This window comes from Coregonus clupeaformis, unplaced genomic scaffold (assembly GCF_020615455.1).
Source record: "Coregonus clupeaformis isolate EN_2021a unplaced genomic scaffold, ASM2061545v1 scaf0102, whole genome shotgun sequence".
NCBI lineage: Eukaryota > Metazoa > Chordata > Actinopteri > Salmoniformes > Salmonidae > Coregonus > Coregonus clupeaformis.
The window spans coordinates 594,049-615,798 of NW_025533557.1; the positions used below are offsets into that span (position 1 = coordinate 594,049).

Sequence of the window (21,750 nt, forward strand, 5' to 3'; positions counted from 1 at the left end):
AATAAAGTCATTCATGAATTTAGTCATCCATCCATCTATTCACGCATCTATTCCAGAAGGAGTACCAGGCAGAGGGGATCAGCTGGAGCACCATAGACTACACTGACAACCTGGGCTGTATCCATCTGATCAGCCAGAAACCCACTGGGCTGTTCCACCTACTTGATGAGGAGAGCAAGTAAGTCTAGGAGGGCCAAGAGTTTCAACCTTAAACTAGGGCCCAGGAGTGTTTCTAGTCAGGTCACATGGTCAGGAGAAACTCCTGGCCCTGTCTGCAAGGTCTGTGTTTCAGTAGTCTGTAGTTACTTCTTGTCTTATACCTTTATCAGCACTGATTTAGAGGAAGTGGACAGGTGAAAAGAGGCTTCCTCTATTGCTTTTACCTAACCCAGTCTTTGTGTCCTTAGTCTCCCTCAGGCCACGGATGACACTCTGCTGGACAAGTTCAAGCAGCAGCATCAAGACAACCCGTACTTCGTCCCCACCACAGTGAAGTTACCAGCCTTCGTCATCCAACACTTCGCTGGGACGGTCAAATACCAGATCAAGGTACAGAAAGGCAAGGGGAGCAACCTATTAGTCGACACTGTCGGTCGAAAGGACATCACACAGCTAACTGTCCTCCTTCTGACCCTTTCTTTATCCTGTCGTCCTCCTCTCCTTGTGTCCCTCTCTCCCACTCCTCTCCATCTCCCCCTTCCTCCATCCCTCTCCTCTTCCTCTCTACCTCCCTGTGTCCCTCTCTCTCCCTCCTCAACCCCTCTCCCTCCTCATCTCCTCTCCTTCCCTCTTCCCTTCCTCCTCCTCTCCTTATCACGATCAGGATTTCCGGAAGAAGAACACGGAACACATGCGTCCGGACATCGTGGCGTTGCTACGTAGCAGCGAGCGGGCATTCATGCGTCAGCTGATTGGGTCAGACCCAGTGGCTGTGTTCCGATGGGGCATCCTCCGGGCCACCATACGCATCATAGCGGCCTTCAACAAGGCCGGAAGCCGCCGGGCAGTCACAGGTAGGCTGCTCTTTCGATATACCGTCTCTCCTAGACCTGTCCAATCAGGGGTTTTCATGTTTACATGAACTGGCCGGGCCAGAGAAAACCTTTTAGTAGCATATAACTAGCCTATAACTGTAATTGGTCAAGATATTATTATTTTTTCTGGTCAGGTTATGAGTCTCTTGAGATGTGACTTACTACACTATGGTGACGATGATAAGATGACTAACATGGCGAGGACTGTGTACTCTACAGGTCTGGCGAAACGCACCTCCAGTCACTCTATAGGGGAACTGAATAGGAGACCGAGCTCAGCTCTGCAGAGACTGTCCAGGTAGGAGGAGAGAGACTAGGCTGGCACTCGTTACAGTTGCAACGTTATAGTTGAGCATGTTTCACCTTCATCTAAAGAGAAGAGACAGAAGGCCTTAGTCCAGGGGTGTGCTATCGTATCCACAGAAGGCTGATGTGGGGGCAGGTTTTTGTTCCAGCCAAACACATCAAATCAAAGTTTGTTGGTCAGATGCGCCGAATACAACAGATGTAGACTTGCAAATGCTTACTTATGAGCCCGTTCCCAACAATGAAGAGTTAAAAAGTAAGAAAAATATTTGCTAAATAAAAAAGGAGATAACACAATAAAAACAATAACAAGGCTATATACAAGGAGTACCAGTACCGAGTCAGGGGTACAAGGTCATTGAGGTAATACAGTGTGTACATGTAGGTAGGGGTAAAAGTGACTAGGCAATCAGGATATATAATAAACAGAGTAGCAGCAACAGCGTATGTGAGAGTGTGTGTCAGTGTAGTATGTGGGAGTGCGTGGGCAGAGTCAAGTGAGTGTGCGTAGAGCCAGTGCAAGAGAATTAGTGCAAAACAAATTAGATTAATAAATAATAAAGGAGGTCAATGTAAATAGTCCGGGTAGCCATTTGATTACCGGTTTAACGGTCTTATGGCTTTGGGGTAGAAGCTGTTCAGGAGCCTTTTGGTCCAGGGAGAGGTTGTTGTCCTGGCAGCACACGGCCAGGTCTCTGACCTCCTCCCTATAGGCTGTCTCATCGTTGTCGGTGATCAGGCCTACTACTGTCGTGTTGTCGGCAAACTTAATGATGGTGTTGGAGTCGTGCGCGGCCACGCAGTTGTGGGTGAACAGGAAGTACAGGAGGGGACAGAGAATGCACCCCTGAGGGGCCCCCGTGTTGAGGGTCAGCGTGGCGGATGTGTTGTTGCCTACCCTCACCACCTGGGGGCAGCCAGTCAGGAAGTCCAGGATCAATTTTCAGAGGGAGGTGTTCAGTCCCAGGGTTCTTAGCAGCTTAGTGATGAGGTTGGAGGACACTATGGTGTTGAACGCTGAGCTGTAGTCAAATGAACAGCATTCTCAAGTAGGTGTTCCTTTTGTCCAGGTGGGAAAGGGCAGTGTGGAGTGCAATAGAGATTGCGTCATTCGATTCAACTAACATTTTTGTCCAGCCACAGCTCCCTACTGGACTTCTCGTTCGATCGGTCCGATGACAATCCTCTGGAGGTGTTCGAGGACGTCTTTGCCAACTACGAGAAAAGGAAGTAAGTGGACTGGTGGGGAAAAAGCAGGAGGCAGGTTGTTGATAGGATGTTACATACTGTACATTGTCAACAAGAAACTATGCTGAAGGCTAGCCTGCTGTAGCCAACGCTATCATTTTCAAGCCATAAATACATAATAACTTTCATCTATCTTGCCTGTAAAATCCAGTTCACCACCATCTCTCTGTCTTTTCTCCCTTAGGAAGAGCAAGGCGAGCAAGCACAAGCAGGTCATTCCTAAGGTAATGTATTAGTAGCTGCCATTATCAAAGAAGTGCTTTCTTGGGTCTTTTTATTGGTTTACATTACTTCTGTACTGTCTTTACAGCTCACATGGACAGGACAGTCTCCTGGCCCCATCTATAACCATATTACAATACTGTGTCATTGTAGTTGTGTAACAATGTGTGATGATGATTGATTGATTGATGTGGTACATCCTACAGAATCTGATGAACTCTCGGTCCCTGAAGCACATCGTAGGCCTGACGCTCCATCACAGCACCTCCCGCTCTCTGCTCCACCCACACCAGAGGAAGAAACCACCCAGCATCAGCGCTCAGTTCCAGGTCTGCTTCCCCAACACAGACACGCAGGCAGCATGCACACACACATGCAGGCACACACACCCCTACCAGCCTCCTCCCACTGAGAGCTGGCCAGAACAATGAGCTTGTCTGAGCATTGTGTGTGTGTCATTAAAACTCCATTTAATATCATTAACGGGAGCTGTAAACAGCATTACCTCAACTTACTGGTGTGCTATATTGTAATGTTGTTATGTAGGCGTCTCTCAATAAGCTCCTGAAGACTACACACACACACACACGCCACTGACTGGTGTGATATATTGTAATGTTATTCTGCAGGCGTCTCTCAATAAGCTGCTGGAGACTGTGGGAAAAGCAGAGCCTTTCTTCATCCGCTGTATCCGCTCCAATGCTGAGAAGGTAGGGTTACATGTACTGTATAAAGATTGTCTATGTCTATCCCTTACAGAAAAACCACACGATTTCACATGTGGAAAATCGCATCATTTCACGTGAAATTTCACATGTGAAAACATGTTTTTGAAACACTTCACATGTGATCATGTGAAATTCATGTGGTTTTTCCGTAAGGGAAGACATAGGATGATACAGTATTTACCGGGGTTGGGGTCAATACCATTTCAGTTAAAAAAGTAAACCAAATTCCAATTCCGAATTTTTGTAATTGAAATGCATTGAAGAGAATTGGAATTTCAGTGTACTTCCTGAATTGACCCCAACCCTTTTTACATTTTGGTCATTTAGCACAGTGGTTTTCAAATTTCTTTGATGACCCCCAGACATATCACAATTTTGTTGTATCCCTAAACTAGCTCACCTGATTCACCTAGTCAAGGGCTTGATGATTAGTTGACAAGTTGAATCAGGTGAGCTAGCTCTGGAATAGTTCAAATAAATGGAAAGTCAGGGGTCCCCGAGGAGCGGTTTGAAAACCCCTGATTTAGCAGACGCTTATATCCAGAGAGACTTAAAGTCAGTATTGATGACAGAATTTCTATCTGTTTAATGCATTCACTGATGCAACTCTGTGTTCCTTGTAGAAGGAGATGCTGTTTGACAATGCTCTGGTGCAACAGCAGCTGAGGTACACAGGCATGTTGGAGACGGTACGCATCCAGAAGTCTGGCTACAACGCCAAGTTCACCTTCAAGGAGTTCTTAGAGCAGTTCAAAGTGCTGCTGCCTAAAGAACCAACCACAGCACCAGAGAACATAGCTAATCTGCTGCAGAAGATGGGCCTAGGACCGAGCACATACCAGATTGGGAAAACCAAGGTAACACTTTACATTATAGCCTCCATAGAAAAACCGAAAAGTGATTAGTAGTTCTTGCTCAAACAACTGAAAGCATCATTTGACTTTATTTAGGTTTATCTTAAACATGTAGTCCCATCTAAATCTCCTTTATCTCCCAGGTGTTCCTGAAGGGGAGGGAGAAGCAGCATCTCCAGGACACCCTGAACAAGGAAGTGATGCGTCACATCATCATCCTGCAGCGCTGGTTCAGGGCCTGTCTCATCAGGAACCACTTCCTCTACAAGAAAGACGCCGCCATCAGAATACAGGTTTGTACCTATATGGCAGAAACCATGATCACACTGGAATCTATTGCTTAAAATCACAACAATGTGTACAGGACCTATCCCAGCCCTTGTAAAATCATTTTCAGAGAGCACTGTATAAAAAGTTCTGCCAAGGTTGTGCCTCTGTGTGGTAGGGTAAGATTCATGTATTTTTACAGTGGTGCGGCTACTCTGTCCTAGACAAATTTCCCCTCAGGGACAATAAAGTTGATCTCATCTTCTCCTATAGCGATGTTGGCGGGCGTTCCGGGCGGACAACAGATGCCGTGCGGCCACAGTGATCCAGGCAGCGTGGCGAGGCTCTCAGAAGAGGACAGACTACCTGAGAAAGAGGAACAGCATCAAGAAGATGCAGACACTGATCAGGAACAAACAAGGTCGAAACGGGTACTAAGACTCGTCTTTTTCTAACCTAAAAATGTATAATAAAGTTATACAACTTTGAACTTCAGGGCCCTGAGTTCTTCTGACCAGGACACATTTCTGACCCTACTTCTAGCTCAAAGGCTGAGGGAGAGAAGCCCTCGCCTCCCCAGCTCCCTTCCAAGCCCCAGTCCAAGCCCCAGCCCAAGCCCCAGTCCAAGCCCAAGCTACCACCCAAGCTCCAGACCCTGCACCAGAGAAGCCTGGAGAGGAAGGAGCTGACGAGGCAGCACAGTTTGGAACACAGCCCCAATAGGAGCCCCAAACCAGGCCCAGAGGTTAGCAGACAGGAAGCCACCCAGAGGAACACTGAGTCGGAGAAGAGAGAGGGTAGAGGCTCTCCGCCTCCTCTCAACATACCTCTCTCCCTTCCCCTGGACCCCAAGGCTGGCAGGTACTGTATGATTCTCTCCCATCCCTCACCTCTGTCCTGCTCACCCCATCCTTCACCTCTGACCTATCCACTGTGATAGCTGATGTGTGGTGAGCTTTATGGTGCAGAATGGCTGCCATGGCAGTGGCATCCCCCAGGTGGTTGCTCTCTACATATTGGTAATGGATGAAGTGAGCTCCCAGTCTCCCACCCACCCCAATGCAAATTTTAAAAGAGCTTTTAGCACCTGCTGAAAAATATTCTATGAATCTGTTATTATTCAATGTAAAGTGTTTTCCTGGGTGGAAAAGCACTATATAAATCCAATCCATATTATGTTTTTTAACAGGGACGGAGAAGGGGCGTTAACCAGCCTGTCCCACTACACACGCAACCTGGAGCGCTACTCCCACATGGAGGACATCAAGGAGCATGCAAAGAGGTGGAAGAGCAGGAGGGAGGGAGGACATCCGGAAGACTCCAACCCTGAGATCCAGCGGCCCAGGGATAAACGCATGGAGGGATTGCTGCAGTATGACATATTATGTCATGTTATCATAATGTTATGTCCAGTGGTGTAGTGGAGGGTAAACGCTATTTACGCGCCTTTTTTATTTTGCGCAAGTGTTGACCCACCTTTTGCGGAAAAAGGCATTGAAAGTATAGGGGGCGTTACTTTACTCACCGCGAACGGCGATCAGCCGTTCTTACCTCTATTTTCTTACCTCTACATCACTGGTTATGTCATGTCTTAGTGTTTCTCTCAACCATACATGTTAAGACCCTTCAATGCCCCCTCAATATGATCTCGGATCACTAGGTAGATATACATGAAGTTATCTTTCTTTCCCCATTCTCTGATTTATCTTTCATCAGTATCTTATAGAAATGTCTTGAATTCTAACAAAGAGTTTACAGTTGACATATTTCTCTCTCTTAACTCAGGAACCAATGGAAGTCTATCTCGCTGGACAACGTGTCCAAGTTCAGCTCCTCAGGGTCAGGCTCAGACAGCTCTTCCTCCATTACTGAGGTACTGCTACTCTACTACTGTTCATTCCTACACTGTAGCGATGTACTATTGAGGTATTCTTCTCTCATAATGTCATTATTCCTATTACACTATTACATTATTACGTATCACAGCTCTCCCTCTGCTACTGAGGAACTGGTCTCTTATACTGGATGTGACTGTCATTAATGTTATTCTATTACACTATTGCCTCATTACATGTCACACACACACAGGTAGCTAAGATGCTATGTGACGTGCTTTGTGAAGTGTTGTTACTGTATGTCCTAACCCCCCTGCTACTGCTGTTGACACACATGGATGGATCCCACTCTACAGCTGGTCAGTAGGCACGAAGCGGGAAAACATTTTAGAACCGGAAAACTAAAATTCAGCATATATTTTGGGGGGGACAAAAGACAAGAGACAACTTAACATTTTACAGAAATGGATCCACTAAACTAGACATGACGTTGGCTGGGACTTAATGCCCAACCTTCGACATAAAGAAAAAAGACGAATACAGACAAAAAACACCAACTCAGACGTACAGCAATTTCAACAAACATCAATGACATCATACTTGCTCAAACGTACATGTTCCCACAGTATCCATACCCATCTTTTTTGTTCTCATCATTAATTAAAAAAAAAAAAAATCTGTATATTTCTTGGGCTTGTTATACTTTATGCCAATTGTTCTATTTTATCTGTAGCCCACATTTTTTCAATATTTAAATAATAATGCATTTGATTCATCCACTGTCTTAATGATGGAGGATCATTTCCCATTTTTAAAGGGACATTTCAAACATTTTCAACTTCATATTCATAATCTCCAGCACCACCCCAACATTGACATATGAAGTAAAAGAAAATATAAATTTTCATTTAGGTAAAGGTTTTTTCTAAATGTATTGATGAGTCCAACCCACTGCACCCTCATATGCCATGTCTTTAAATATTCCGATAGACGGATTAAAAGTAACTTACATTGTACACCTTCTGATAACCAACTTTCTAACTAAGAAAATTCTACATGCTACTGCCTGTTTCAAAATGTATTTTTCCCATTTTGTTCCTACTGAACACAACCCTTGAACAGTGAGGGGTCTCTCAGTCCCTCACCTCACTTCACCAGTGCCTCTTGACCTCTCCTGGCCACCATAGGTCAGGGTGCGCTCCCGCAAGCGGCCCAATCACAAGCGGCGGTTAGCCTACGCCCGCAGCGGGCTGATGTTTAACCTTAAGAGTTCCTTGGAGAGCGAGTTTTGGACCTTCCCCCTCCCCCCCATGAGCCCCCCACCGGGGGTCAGTGGCATGGGCCAGTCCGGCCAATCAGAGGTCGACATCCGTCCACGCAAACCTGAGGTCCAGGTACCAACCGGCCTGACTATGGAAAACTACTACGGGCCCTGGCACTGCACGCTGAATTACTCTCTTGCTGTGCATGCACTGCAGGCTTTGTGTATGTTAAGACAGGATCTCATCTCACCTCGTCTCACAGTCCCCAGCTGGATGGGTCTGCAATGTTCTACAGTGTTCTGCGGGGTCTATATACTGGCTTCTCTTCTTCAGGCCTGGGAAAGACCCAGAAAACAGAGCTAGTCACAACCATGGACCATCCTCTGCCACCTAAACACAGTGGCTGGATGGCTCTCTGGCTGCTGCAGCTTGTTTCTGACCTTTTTTGTCACAATGTTTAGACAACACCATCATCAAAACCATGTACAGTTCACATCCCATTGATAGAAGTTCAATGTTATGGGAGTAGTAATGGGACTAGTTCCACAGTTGTCCTTGTGTGTATCCCCTCTTGGTAGAGAGAGAATCGTTTTTTTGTTCTACAAACTATAGCCTCTCATATAACACATGGGTCCGTGTCAATCAAGATACACAACGATAACTAATATTGTAGTCTGTGATGTTCATTGCTGCGCTCAATTGGCTACAGCAAAAAAGGTCATAGGTCAGGCAGAGGTTAGGCTCATGATGCTGCTGAAGGTGTAAACATGGGTTAAGAGGGAGTTTCCACCATATTCCTTTATCCCAGTCCATTCCTTTGACATCCATGTGGGGAGTTTACTGTAAGAGCGCACTCTTCAGGGAGAAGGAAGGGGGAGAGACTGAACTCGGCTATGGGTGTGGTGGCTGCAAGCAGACAGGCGCTCCTGCTGGGGAATGGGGACTAACCAATGATTTATACAAACCCTTGATTGATGATGCTATGTATTGGTCAATGATAGGCTTTGAAGCCACCGGCCGCCATATTGGTACTCCTCAGAAGGAGCAGTACTCTACAGTATTTCAATCAAATGTTTCAAGGACAAAATACATGTATTTAGGTATTTATTTGTTGTAGTGGGGACAGTAACATTAGTACTTTCCAAAAAAATTATACTTAAAGGAATATGTTTTATAGTTTATTTTTATGTTCATTTGACATAATATAATTTTAAAGAATGCTTTAAAGCTAGAATCCGCAGTTAAAACAATAAAAAAGCAGAGGGATGGGCCTGGAGAAATGTAACCACTCAAATTCATAGACAGAGCTATGGATGCAACGACTGGCCATCCATGTGGTAAAAAAAAACGTGTTTTGAGGATGTACAGTGTTTGTTTACATGTACGTTGTATACAAACATTGAAGTAAAAAAAGCTTATGTTGGATTCTGATGGGGTACGACAGTTGAACTAAGCTCATGAGGCATTTATAAGGTATATTCTTCAAGAATCAATAGGTATATATCATTAATTTATAAGTCCAAAAATGTATGTAGCAACTAAGGATTCTAGCTTTAAGTTGTCTGTAATAGAATATTACTTCTCAAAAAACGAATGTAGACATTAAAGGCATTTCTATAGCTTCCAAAATCTTTTTTACAATGGAGGAGCACAAATATGGCTGTGCAGTGGCTTCAAAACATCACCCCCTATCCGTTATCTAGGGTATATATCATTGGAACTAACTAACTGGTGTGGCTGGGCCTGGGAGTTTTGTGCTAGTGCTACACCTACAGACACTGGGGAAAGGGCATGACATCTCTGTTCATCAATATTTTCATACTTTCTAGGCACCATCATTCCCTACATGTTACCGGTTAATACTGATGCATCTGATTTGCCCCCAGCATGGTTGTTGTCTCATGTCATACAATCTTTGATGTTCAGTAATTGTTTTATCTCTGTTTCAGAAATCTTCAGATATTACCACGGATGTGGGACGGTTCAGCCTCCCAGCCATGAAGACAAATGAGAGCTCAATCATCAAAGACTGCAGCCAATCCCAGCCGACCACACCTGAGAAGTAAAGGCCATTCAGCCAACCGGGACACGGGAGGCTGTAAACCATAATTGATTAGTTTTTTTTAGTTATTTCCTGTATATTGAATGGAGATGATACTATGTTCTTTGTCATGGTTAAATGTTAACCCTTTGTGTTCCACAGGCTTGGCTTTTTCAGTAAGATTATGAAGAAATGGCCCAATAAAGACTCTCAGCCACCTGAGTATGGGAAGCTGACTAATGAGAATACACAATCTGAAAAAGGAGGTAGTAGTCCCGTAAACTGCTCACTGTACTTTCCAGCTTTAGGGCTCTATTTTCGGTAAACGTAAAGGTGGCGCTAGTGTCAAACGCACCTTACTTTGCAATTTCGTCATGTAAAAACTAGTTTATTGGCATTTTCCAGCCTGAACGCCAGGTTCGGCAATTTTACCTGTCTTATATCAGCTCGCTTTCGCTCAGATGGACGGGGTGGAAATATTTGAGGTGTGTCCTTAAAAATATGATCCAAGGTGCTAATTTCAGGCAGCGCTGATAGGGATATTTAAGACCAACCAAAAGTTGGTTTTAGCGGTAACGCAGTTGGTTATGGCATGAATTTTGACAGCGGAAACTCAGCCTATCCAGCTGTGACGCACACTGCCCATATGCGCATGGAGCAAGAGTAGACTAATGTTCATATTTAGAACCAAAAACCTAATGTTTTTTCCCATTTCGTTTTATTTGATGAAAAGCCAAGCATAGCCTCCCCTCTCAATTATTTTTTGATTTTTTTTGTCTGCCGAATGCAATCGCGAAGTAGTCAAGACTGTTGATAAAGGTTTTAACTCCTGAGACCGCTTGGAAATAAATCTTAATCACCAAAGCTTTATTAAAATATCAAGTTTGAGAGGAGTAAAACAGTGAGCTGACATTAACCTTTTTATCTATTCATTGTAGGCAAGCCCACATTATTTTAGTCATGCAGGTCCCGTTTTGGATGTGCGTAAAACCCTCCATAGTCTGTGTTGTTTTAATATTATATGCCCAAAGGGAGAAATGATGGTACCTGTAAGTGTAACATAGCCTATTTAAAACAAGTTGTTGTTTTGTTTAGAATTTGATTAGAATTATTCGTTACCTTTTTAGGCCTTATCAATAATGAATTTAATCTTGCTTTTTTTTGGCATGTCCATGCTCAGCCATAAGGCAATTTACAGTAGGCCTAGCCCCTATATCAGAGTGAATGCTATTGAAGCCATGCAATTACTTAGAACAATGTGGACTGAAAATGGGTTCAAGTTTAGCAAAGATGGGATAGGTCTACATTTAGTTTCTGTAAGCCATTTAACAAACTATAACGGACTTACATTGAAATTGGAGTTGATTCCAAGGCAATACATAAAAGATTGTAAATACACAACCTGAAGCAAGAACATATTTCGCCATGGAGCATGTTCTGATTGGCCAGTGAGTGGCCAAGCCTCGACACACCCACAACTTGTTTATTCATCAAAACCCAGCCCTTTCGCGCCAACGCCAGCAAGTGCGCCGATAATTGTGATAGTGAAAATAGCAAAAATATTTCTGACACACCCCTGAACATATAGCGCTACCGCCTGCTTTTAGATTTACCATTGCGTTAGTTTTGTTAAAATAGAGCCCTATTACTGTGCTATGATGAAACAATTTTAGTGCTTTCAAATCGTGTGTCTCTTCTTTACTACCATCTAGTGGTCAATGGTATAATCTCAACCACGTGTCCCCTCTATCTAAAAGCACACACATATCCTTCCCTCACCTACAGCCATCTCTGCCTCCTCCCCGTACTCCTACTCCTTGTCGAGCGAGGGCAGCGGGCGGCGTCGTAACCCCACCGTCGGGATCAGCAGAGCCACTCGAGTCTCTGAGCAGTGGAATGCTTCTCTGGAACGGGAGATCACTGACACCAACGAGCTCCAACACCTGGACGAGTTCCTGGGGAACCAGGTGGGATACCGGTCTCGCACTCACCTGTCTCACTCACCTGGCATTCACCGCAGACTTAGGAGTTAGCCCTATTGCAACTGCATATTGTTTTATAAAAAATCTGAGAGTATTGTAAATACAAAGGAACAAACCGGGGATATCTTAGTATTGTATAGCCTATTGGTTTATTAGGATGTGTTTTAGTCAACTTTAAAGGCTAGTCTTCAGAGTTTTTCAAGAGCAGTTATTGACTGACTAAGATCGCCCAGTCATTCATTCACCATCTCTCTCTATCACTCATAGACACACTCACATGTGTACTAATAACACTGAGACATGGCGCCATAGGCATCCACAGAGTTGGTGCACTAACTCTTTCCTTCACGTTGTCAAAGTTGCGTCAATTCAAATCTGGCATTAGGAACAAAAGAGGTCAAGACGACTTCTAAGGTATACTAGTTATTTTAATTAATGCAAAAACCTTCAATGGTAAATATTATGTTTCGTATATACGGGTCCACTGTAATACCACGCAGGGCATTCTCAGAGAACTAACACATTGTTTTCAGAAACAATACCCAAATACCCTGACAGAAAGTTTCCCACTTCTCTGCTGGCCAATTAGAGTAAAGACTTGAGCGTGGTTTAAAGTTTCTCAGCCAATCCTAGGTTCATGGGGTTGGTCTCATCTCCTCGGCGCCATTTGTTGCACACTACAGCCAGGCACAAGATTATCACAACAACCCATCATAGTGAGAAGAGCCAGCTCCCCTAGACATCACTCCCATGTCAAAGGAAGACTTACAGCTCACAAAGAACCATTATAGTCTAGCATTTGAAGACACAATCCTTATCCTACCTTACACACTAAAACAGACCTTCACATCAATCACAGCCTCCCCAGGTGTCACAACCTACATTAGCCCAGTCAAGAATGCACTCCTTCTAAGTTAGTCATCCCATCAATCTAAGAGAATAATAAATCCCTAATAGTCCCCCCTTTTCACACCTCATAAGGTGTGATTCAAAAAATAAGAAAACACAGATTGTCATTCATTATAATACAATACAAACAAAAAATTACACTTTTATTAATAGGCTATAATGATACAAAAACATTCAAACCCTCAGTTCATCTACACCCCACTTGTAAATTGTTACCAGTCATCAAAGAACTTCAAACCATAAAACACAGGATTAATAAAACAAAACATAAGACTATTAAAACATAAAACCCAAACAGAGAAGTATACTTTGGCCCCCTTTAGACACCCTCTAGTGTCACTCCACCAAGCCTGGTAGATCATATCCTCAATTCCTTGGTTGGAGTCCAGGATTGGGCCCTATCTCACCATCTGTGGGAAATCACCTTCTCCATCTCCTTTCTCACCAAACCTCAGACACAGGAAATAAGACAACATCCACAAAGAACAAGTATACCCATAGAAGCTATAACTTCACCCAGAATAGTCACAACAATAGTTTTCCATTTATCAAATATGTTATCAAACCAACCGTTTATGGAGCTATCAATACCAGAGTTCTCAGCCAGTTTGTTAGTCAGTGTAGTTACTCCCTGTAGCTCTTTTGTCACTGACCCGTCCGGTGCTATATTGTTGGAGATGAAAGTACAGCACATAGATCCAAACAGAACACAAACTCCGCCCCTCTCAGCCAAAAGCATATCTAAAGCTATTATATTCTGCCTTGTCATTAAGATAGTTGCCACTGTTTGCTCATCTAATCCCTTTATTGCATCACAAGTGTGGTTTATAAATCTTTGCTGGCTATAGTAAATATAATTTATCCAACCTATGTTTTTATTAATTGTTGATCACCAAAAAATACTTGATTCAGACTCAGCTGCGATCTGATTCCTAGCTTTGAATTGTTCTGGAACCTCTCGAGGTACTCCTATCCCATCAAAGGATCCTTTCATCAAAGGATCCCGGAGGAGGTCCTACTTTCTACGTGACAACTCACCAGTCTCTGACACGTTTGTTTATTTACATATGTAGTTGAGTTCACAATCAGTTATCACCACACAACCATCAGATGTCAGCACGGGCCTGGTTTAGTTCCTACAATCCTCTGGCTGCAACAAAGGAGAGATTAGTCATGTTCTCTCTCAGTTGTGATATTCTCTGTGTAGGAGCAGAGCTAAGATGCCCTACTCTGTATCCTATCTTACTAGTCCTAGAAAATAATTAGAATCCCCTGAGACTTCAAACGTAGGCAACCTAGGTCGGAATGACTTTGTTATCGGGGGATACTGATAGTTCAAGTTACTACAAGACTCTTTCACCACATTCCCAGGTGGCTTGCATGGGGATAAACCTGTTTTTGCGTACTTCAGACTTTCAGACAGTACCTACCCTTCTATGGGTCGCACTGCCATTTCTGGTAATTCCCTATTTTCACAATACTTCACCTATCCCTAAACTGTGCACGGAGACCTACACATCCCCCACGCTCTCGACATAAGCAACTACATAGTCCCAGGATGTACATGGCGACACACATACAGTGATGTCCTCCCCCTAAAGTCCCTAATCTTCCCCTTTCCCTACGTCTAGCTGTCTCCTATGCCTTCGTATACTGTGCTCAGGTATTATTTTATCCACTTGTTTTAGGTTTACTACTACTTTCGGCTGATCAGAAGGGTTTGAGTGTGTTAGGAATATGGCCCCCACAATCAGACAGCTACCTACCGTCAGGAGACCTGTGAATCCCCACCCTTGCCCTGAGAACATGTCAGATGCCAGAGGCCAACCCATTGCTTCACCTTCTATCGAACTCACACAGGGATGATCAGACAGGGTAAGGGAATCTTCGTTAAGGAGCCAACCCCGGACCCTTGTGGTGATCGGATCTTTCTCCTAACTCTGTGTTTGTTCGTCAGGTGTAGCTGGGTTTACCCTTTTTTACAGTGTGTGACATGCACCCAGATGGATCTCTCAGCTATTCTGCTGGCAAAGGCAGTACTTGGTGTGGCCCTTCCCGCCAGGCCTGATTCAGTCTCCTGGTTAGATAGAGTGGGTCACCTTCTCCTTTAGTTCACCTGTGGGGCACAAAACCTCTGACATACGGGTGTGGTTAATAAACTATCTTCACACATACATGTTGAGCTCTCAATTTCTATTGTTGTTTTTTCTTTTTAAGTATTTTTATTTAATCCTATCAATATTATTTAATCCTATCACTCCCCCTCTTTGACACATGATTTGCCCATGTGTCAATATTACCACCTTTCTAAACCATTCCCTATATAATTTATCATCCTATTGCCATGCCTATCATTTTTTAGATTATCTTTTGCTTCCTTATTGCTCCTCCCACTTCCTTTGTCTTTTATGGCATCTAAATTCAACTTTCATCCAGTTCAGAATCAATTAGTAATCCAATCATTCAATCTCTTATCTTGTAAAAACACTCATGTTTAGTTCAAACTCTGTTCTACCCAGGCTCTCCCGGGCTTGACCTGAAGACTAATTGTTGGACATGACAAGTCTATTTTTTAAGTCACCTAAGTCTTCTGTCTAGCAACAAAGAATAAAAATCTTTATGTTTATGATTAACCCAGTTATATCTAATAGCCCACCAAAAAACTTCATCTTTAAATCACTACCAATGTCATATCCCTCGTTACTCTCTACCATTTGGATAACATCCCTGATGTATGTATGCCTCCTTAGAGTTCCAAATTACTTTACCATGGGCTACCATTGCCTTCTCATAGATAAGATCACTTAATTTACCCGTATGCAGTACATAATGGAGTTATTAAACTATACAGCACTTTATCATTAACAAAAAGCTCATCATTTGTTTTTTGTTTTAACGGTTTTAGCATTTAAATATAGCAGTTTTCCTGGATGAATTTAACATTCGCCCCTCCTGTGTTATAGTGTGTCCTAGGTAAATGACCTCGCTCTACCAAAGTTGAAGTTTCTTTTTGCTCACTTTGTGTCCCAGTTCTGCCAGGAAGGTTAACAATTGGATTGTATCCCTCCTTACATCCCTCCTGAGTGGGATTAGCCAATAGAATATCATCTACATAAACTAACATTTGCTTCCTTCCCTAGGTTCAAACTTTCCCAAAGTCTTAGTTATAGCCTGGTCTAAGATTGTAAGACTTTCTGAGTAGCCTTGAGGTATCCTAGCCTAAGTCCATTTCCTTCCCTGAAAAGTAAAGCCAAACCACCCCTGACTATCCGGATGAACTTGGATACTAAAGAAAACATTAGCTAAATCTATCACTGTAAAATAGGAGTTCTCTGGTTTCAATTGGTTCAGCATTGTATGTGGATCTGTACACATTGAACTCTGGGAATGATATTTCTATTAAACTAACTGTAAGTCCATGACCATCCTCCAGTCGGCGCTAGGTGCCTCCTTTCTAACAGGAAATATTGGAGAGTTTCATTGTACCTCATCTCCAGGAATTATCACCTCTCCCTTAAGTAAATGCTCAAATGTAGGTGTTATCCCTTTTATTGCTTCTGGTTACATAGTATATTGCTTTTGGTATGGTCTATTATCGAATCGAGGAATCACTTGTACTGGAGCTACCCCCTTAATTAGTCCTACATCTGCTGTCCTTGTGACCATAATTTGAACGGAATTGCTTCTAACTCAGCCTCCTGTTCCTGAGTTAAGAAAATCTCTTCCTGTCATCCGTTAAAATGTATCTCCAGATGGACACTGGGCTGGGCTTTTGCTCTCCAATTTATCTTTCTTCTATATCTCCCAGTGGAGTGGCCATACTGATCCCCATTTGGTGTATTCTGCTAATCAGTAATGTTTTTCCCTTGTTTTATCCATTTACCTAGTAACCATTCCTCTGAATGTTCTTTCACTAGGGCAACATGGGGCTCCACATTTCTCTGTACAGCCTCTGGCTCTGTGAACCCATTTTAACCCAATTTGAAAAACAACAATCACAAATAGCCAGGCCTCACTCAATTTGATAGCTCACTTTTATGACCTAAATTCTGCCTAACTGAGATGAGTTAATCTCTTTCTCCTAGTTATAATCTAAAGATGGTAGTACACACAAAACATGATAGATATCCCCAGTCTTAACCCATCAATAATTGTTTGTATCATTCTAATTCCTCATATCTAATTCATTAAACCACTCAAAATTCCTCGAGTATACAATGATTATTTAATTGATTACCCTAACTCTGCTACATGTGATCTCATCTCAAATGATCCATTTATCAATTATTTATTCAACCCCCTAGGAAAACCTGTCTTCCCTTCTATTGTTCCTATCCTCCCTGTAAATGTCATATTTGAGTCTTTAGCCAATACAATCATGGTTACATCAAATGTTCCCTCATTTAATTGTATTTTCTTCCTAATATAACTTCCCTAAATGAGATTAAATCCCCTGCCTTCCTCTACTATCCTTATATCATTACTGGATCAATGATAATAACTGTAATAACTATCAATAATACTTGTAATAACTATTTCACATTATATTGTGTATTCTTTCTGATAATGTTATAATTGTAGCCTATTCCATCACTTTAATTTAAAATATAAGTTTATGTAACAAATCCATAACCCACTACAGGCTGGCGCTATTCCCCACCACAACAGCCAATGCATACTTTCATCCTAACCAAAATAAATTATTGTTTTAAAATCGTCCAATTATTCTGTACTTTTCCGCTAACCCATTTCAGTTCACTATTCAATTTATTTAACTGTTCTCTCTGATTACGCCCTAATTAATAAAACAAATACTTGCAATCGCTGGTCAGCATACGCTTAATGACATTTGAACTATACTGTCTTTCACCCTCCCCTTGCTCCTTCGGGGAGAGCGCATGGTAACCTTATAACATATTTTTCATAGACTTTTCTAGAATACTTCTATTTAAGCTATCTAATTCAACCTTTCACAATCCACATAGTAATCTATGTATATAGCCCCACTACGAAAGCTTTGTCTACTGTCCCTACCTGTGTTCGAACCAGGGACATCGCCAGTCACTCCACACCATCTGCGATGCTCTCAAAGTAACTACTCCCAGTTCATCGAGCAAGTGACGTTACCAAATGAAAATCGCAGTAGCTTTCACCTCAGCAAGAAACTCTCTCTCTCTCTTATTCCCTATTGAATAGGTTAGTTTTTCTATTTAACCTCTAAACACGCTCGCTACAAATAGTCCATTCAACATTACCAAACCAAATACTCATCGTACCCATTCAATCAACACATCAGCCGTGGAATTTACACTCATAAATGCAGATTGTTACTCCATGCCTTGAAATGATAAATAGATTTCCACCAATAGTACTATTAATGATCTCATCTTACCCTCTGACACAAAATGAAGTTCCCTCACTGTACTACGTTAGCTCTACCATGATAATTAGTTCAATTTAACCCTCTATTTGTTTTGTACTATATTACACATTACGTCTAAAACAACATTACTTATGGTCAGTTTATTCCGCCATCATATTATCCAACAACACCCCAATCTTTAAACTCATATGGGGCGGCTGGCAGTTTAGTGACCAATAGCGCCGCGCCAACAACCGAGAGGTCGCCGATTACAATCCCCGAGCCGACCAGGCGAAAAATCTGCCGATGTGCCCTCGAGCAAGGCACTCAACCCCAATTGCTCCCATAAATCGCTCTAAACAAGAGCGTCTGCCAAATTACCAAAAACGCAAATGTGAATATTCTCTACTTTCTCACCCAACGCACGTCTGCGTTCGGTGAGCAAGTTTAGAACACCCTCTCGTCAGATACCCACATGCGTTCCCAGTCAACTGCCATTCTTTTCTGGCTCCAAAGCCACACTTTCGCTCTCTCCAGCCCCTCCCCTCGCAACTCTACCTTTTTGAGGAGCTGTGAGGAGCTGCTTCTCGTCCCAGCGCGCCTCCAATATTCCGCCGTTACTCAAAGTACTCCAGTCCATTTATTAAATCAAATAATTCCCACCTAATTAGTTAAAGTTGGTGCACGTTTATATTTAAACGTAAAACCGAATTATTTCAGTCTAATTGTTTAAGCAGTATTTTACAGGGTCAAACGTCAAACATTACATCAAATAATAAACCAAATTGCTTCGACATAACTATTTCAAAAGCAGTATTATGCTATGTAAAACACCAAATGTTATATTTCAAATATCCATTCAAACGTTCTAGTTCAGTCACACAATTCATCACTTTAGCTTTATGTTCCCAATTGTTTCTAACGGGTTATATGGTTTAAGCAACCACATACCCAACATGTATTCCCAAATTATACCGTTTGGGCAGCCACAAACGTCTTAATATACCAGTTTATTATTTTTAATAACCCCTATTCATTATTTTATTTCGTCTGTGATCATTCGCGCACTCATGCATACAACAACACCCAGTGTCCCCCTGACTCTATCCGTATCTAGCCTTCTGATACGTGTCAGTAGCGTAACACTATCTAAAATTTAAGTGGCCATTATGATCCTAGCCATATCTCAGTGGATATGTGCCACAACGTTACACTTTAATCAATTAATCCCTGTATCTCACGGTTCCACCATTTGTGGTCCAGAGACTTCAGTATCTTCCTTGAACCTAGCCATATTTCTCTGAATATGTGTCAAGGGAACAATACTCAATTAAAATTTTGGCGCTCCTCTGATCCTGGCCATATCTCGATGAATATGTGTCAGTAGTCAACGCCCTTAGCCAATAATTCCCTGTATCTCCAGTTCTCACCCCTGGTGATCCTAGCCTGGAGACTTCAGTATTTTCTCAGAACCTAGCCATATCTCTTCTGGATATGTGTCAGAGAAACAATACTCAACTAAAATTTTTGGCGCTCCTCTGATCCTAGCCATATCTCTTCTGGATATGTGTCAGTAGCCAACGCCCTTAGCCAATAATTCCCTGTATCTCCAGTTCTCACCCCTGGTGATCCTAGCCTGGAGACTTCAGTATTTTCTCAGAACCTAGCCATATCTCTTCTGGATATGTGTCTCAGAAACAATACTCAACTAAAATTTTTGGCGCTCCTCTGATCCTAGCCATATCTCTTCTGGATATGTGTCAGTAGCCAACGCCCTTAGCCAATAATTCCCTGTGTCATCCAGTTCTCACCCCTGGTGATCCTAGCCTGGAGACTTCAGTACTATTTCCCGATCCTATCCGTACCTAGGCTTCTGGTACGTGCCGGTGAAACAATACTCTACGGTACCAAGGTTTAAACATCACATCTACCAAAGGCTTGCATGTCACAATATTGTGCTTATCTACTCATAATAGTTTCATAATTTAGTTCACTTACATCAGACAGTTGTTTCACAAAATTAATTTGGATAAAGCCAATGTGCAGATCTTTGGTTATTTAACAACAGGTATCTGCTTACCTTTTTAGAAGCCCGGGCAGTTTGTGAAACATACGGTTCGATGAAAGAGTTGACCAAATGTGCCGGACATTACCCAGCAAAGTCCCTTCTACCAGATCGCGTCGGGGTCACCAATTGTCAAAGTTGCGTCAATTCAAATCTGGCATTAGGAACAAAAGAGGTCAAGACGACTTCTAAGGTATACTAGTTATTTTAATTAATGCAAAAACCTTCAATGGTAAATATTATGTTTCGTATATACGGGTCCACTGTAATACCACGCAGGGCATTCTCAGAGAACTAACACATTGTTTTCAGAAACAATACCCAAATACCCTGACAGAAAGTTTCCCACTTCTCTGCTGGCCAATTAGAGTAAAGACTTGAGCGTGGTTTAAAGTTTCTCAGCCAATCCTAGGTTCATGGGGTTGGTCTCATCTCCTCGGCGCCATTTGTTGCACACTACAGCCAGGCACAAGATTATCACAACAACCCATCATAGTGAGAAGAGCCAGCTCCCCTAGACATCACTCCCATGTCAAAGGAAGACTTACAGCTCACAAAGAACCATTATAGTCTAGCATTTGAAGACACAATCCTTATCCTACCTTACACACTAAAACAGACCTTCACATCAATCACAGCCTCCCCAGGTGTCACAACCTACATTAGCCCAGTCAAGAATGCACTCCTTCTAAGTTAGTCATCCCATCAATCTAAGAGAATAATAAATCCCTAATAACGTGCTTTGTTACTCGCATGTTCATGCACTGCATCTTTAGAACATACCGACTGTTACCAGTTCTTGTCAGAGGATCTAAACACAGTCTGCCCCGAATGATAGATAATGAGAGATAATGTAGAGATACATGTAACTTCTCACACCCACCATCACTCCAGGTAAATGAGCTGCGTACAAGGGCAAAGGAGCTGTCAGCGACAGAGAGCATCTTTCTCACAGCCACCATGCAGTTCAGAGAGACCATCAAGGGCATGTACTCCGTCTCGGTGAGTATACAAGTCTATCCACCGGACTGACCTGGGCACCTTGAACAGAGATTTGTTTTATGGAGCTCTAGGTATTTTGATAAGGAACTATGCATGGGGGTAATTAACCAAGTTTGAAAGGGTGTCTTGAAACTGGTTTTAAAATAGATTGGCATTCACTGCCTGAGAAGGATGCCAAATCAATAGTATATAGGGCTTGGTTAGGGCCAGGAGTACACACGATAAGTGCTTTATAAAGCACTTTGGAGCAGCAAATACTGTGTACAGGTTTTTATTTCTTTATTCTCAGTGTTTCTTGGCACAGCACCGGTGTAAAGATTTGGGATGTGCTGTACTGTACATCATATCACCCCCACACTCTTCATTAACCCTGTCCTCTCCCCTGTGTCCTCTCCCAACAGAAGCCCCACATCAGCTACAAGGGCTTGTTGAAGGGCTACCAGAACCGGGTGTCCAGTCTTGCCGAAGCCAAGCAGCAGACTGAGGTCAAGTCGGTGGTCAACTTGTTCCAGTCCGTCCTGGATGGCTTCATACGGGGAGAGATCAAACGAGCGGAGGCTGGGCCGGTCAAGGTAGTTCTGAATAGTCAGACAAACGCACACTAACACACATACAAAGATATATGCGCACACA

General features: G+C 42.7%; 1 protein-coding gene across 1 annotated transcript in view; it reads left to right on the forward strand.

Annotated features, from left to right (window-relative positions):
* Positions 1–21,750, forward strand: part of LOC121581271 (unconventional myosin-IXb) — a 58,210-nt gene that overhangs the window by 27,629 nt on the left and 8,831 nt on the right. Inside the window, exons 10-28 of the mRNA XM_041896781.2 lie at positions 57–178; positions 408–549; positions 824–1,013; positions 1,254–1,332; positions 2,478–2,570; positions 2,773–2,812; positions 3,017–3,139; positions 3,440–3,520; positions 4,162–4,395; positions 4,536–4,685; positions 4,933–5,090; positions 5,203–5,520; positions 5,849–6,031; positions 6,445–6,532; positions 9,706–9,818; positions 9,960–10,063; positions 11,583–11,764; positions 21,010–21,117; positions 21,519–21,689. Of these exons, the coding sequence (XP_041752715.2) occupies positions 57–178; positions 408–549; positions 824–1,013; positions 1,254–1,332; positions 2,478–2,570; positions 2,773–2,812; positions 3,017–3,139; positions 3,440–3,520; positions 4,162–4,395; positions 4,536–4,685; positions 4,933–5,090; positions 5,203–5,520; positions 5,849–6,031; positions 6,445–6,532; positions 9,706–9,818; positions 9,960–10,063; positions 11,583–11,764; positions 21,010–21,117; positions 21,519–21,689 (2,679 nt within the window). The remainder of the gene's footprint in view (positions 1–56; positions 179–407; positions 550–823; positions 1,014–1,253; positions 1,333–2,477; positions 2,571–2,772; positions 2,813–3,016; positions 3,140–3,439; positions 3,521–4,161; positions 4,396–4,535; positions 4,686–4,932; positions 5,091–5,202; positions 5,521–5,848; positions 6,032–6,444; positions 6,533–9,705; positions 9,819–9,959; positions 10,064–11,582; positions 11,765–21,009; positions 21,118–21,518; positions 21,690–21,750) is intronic.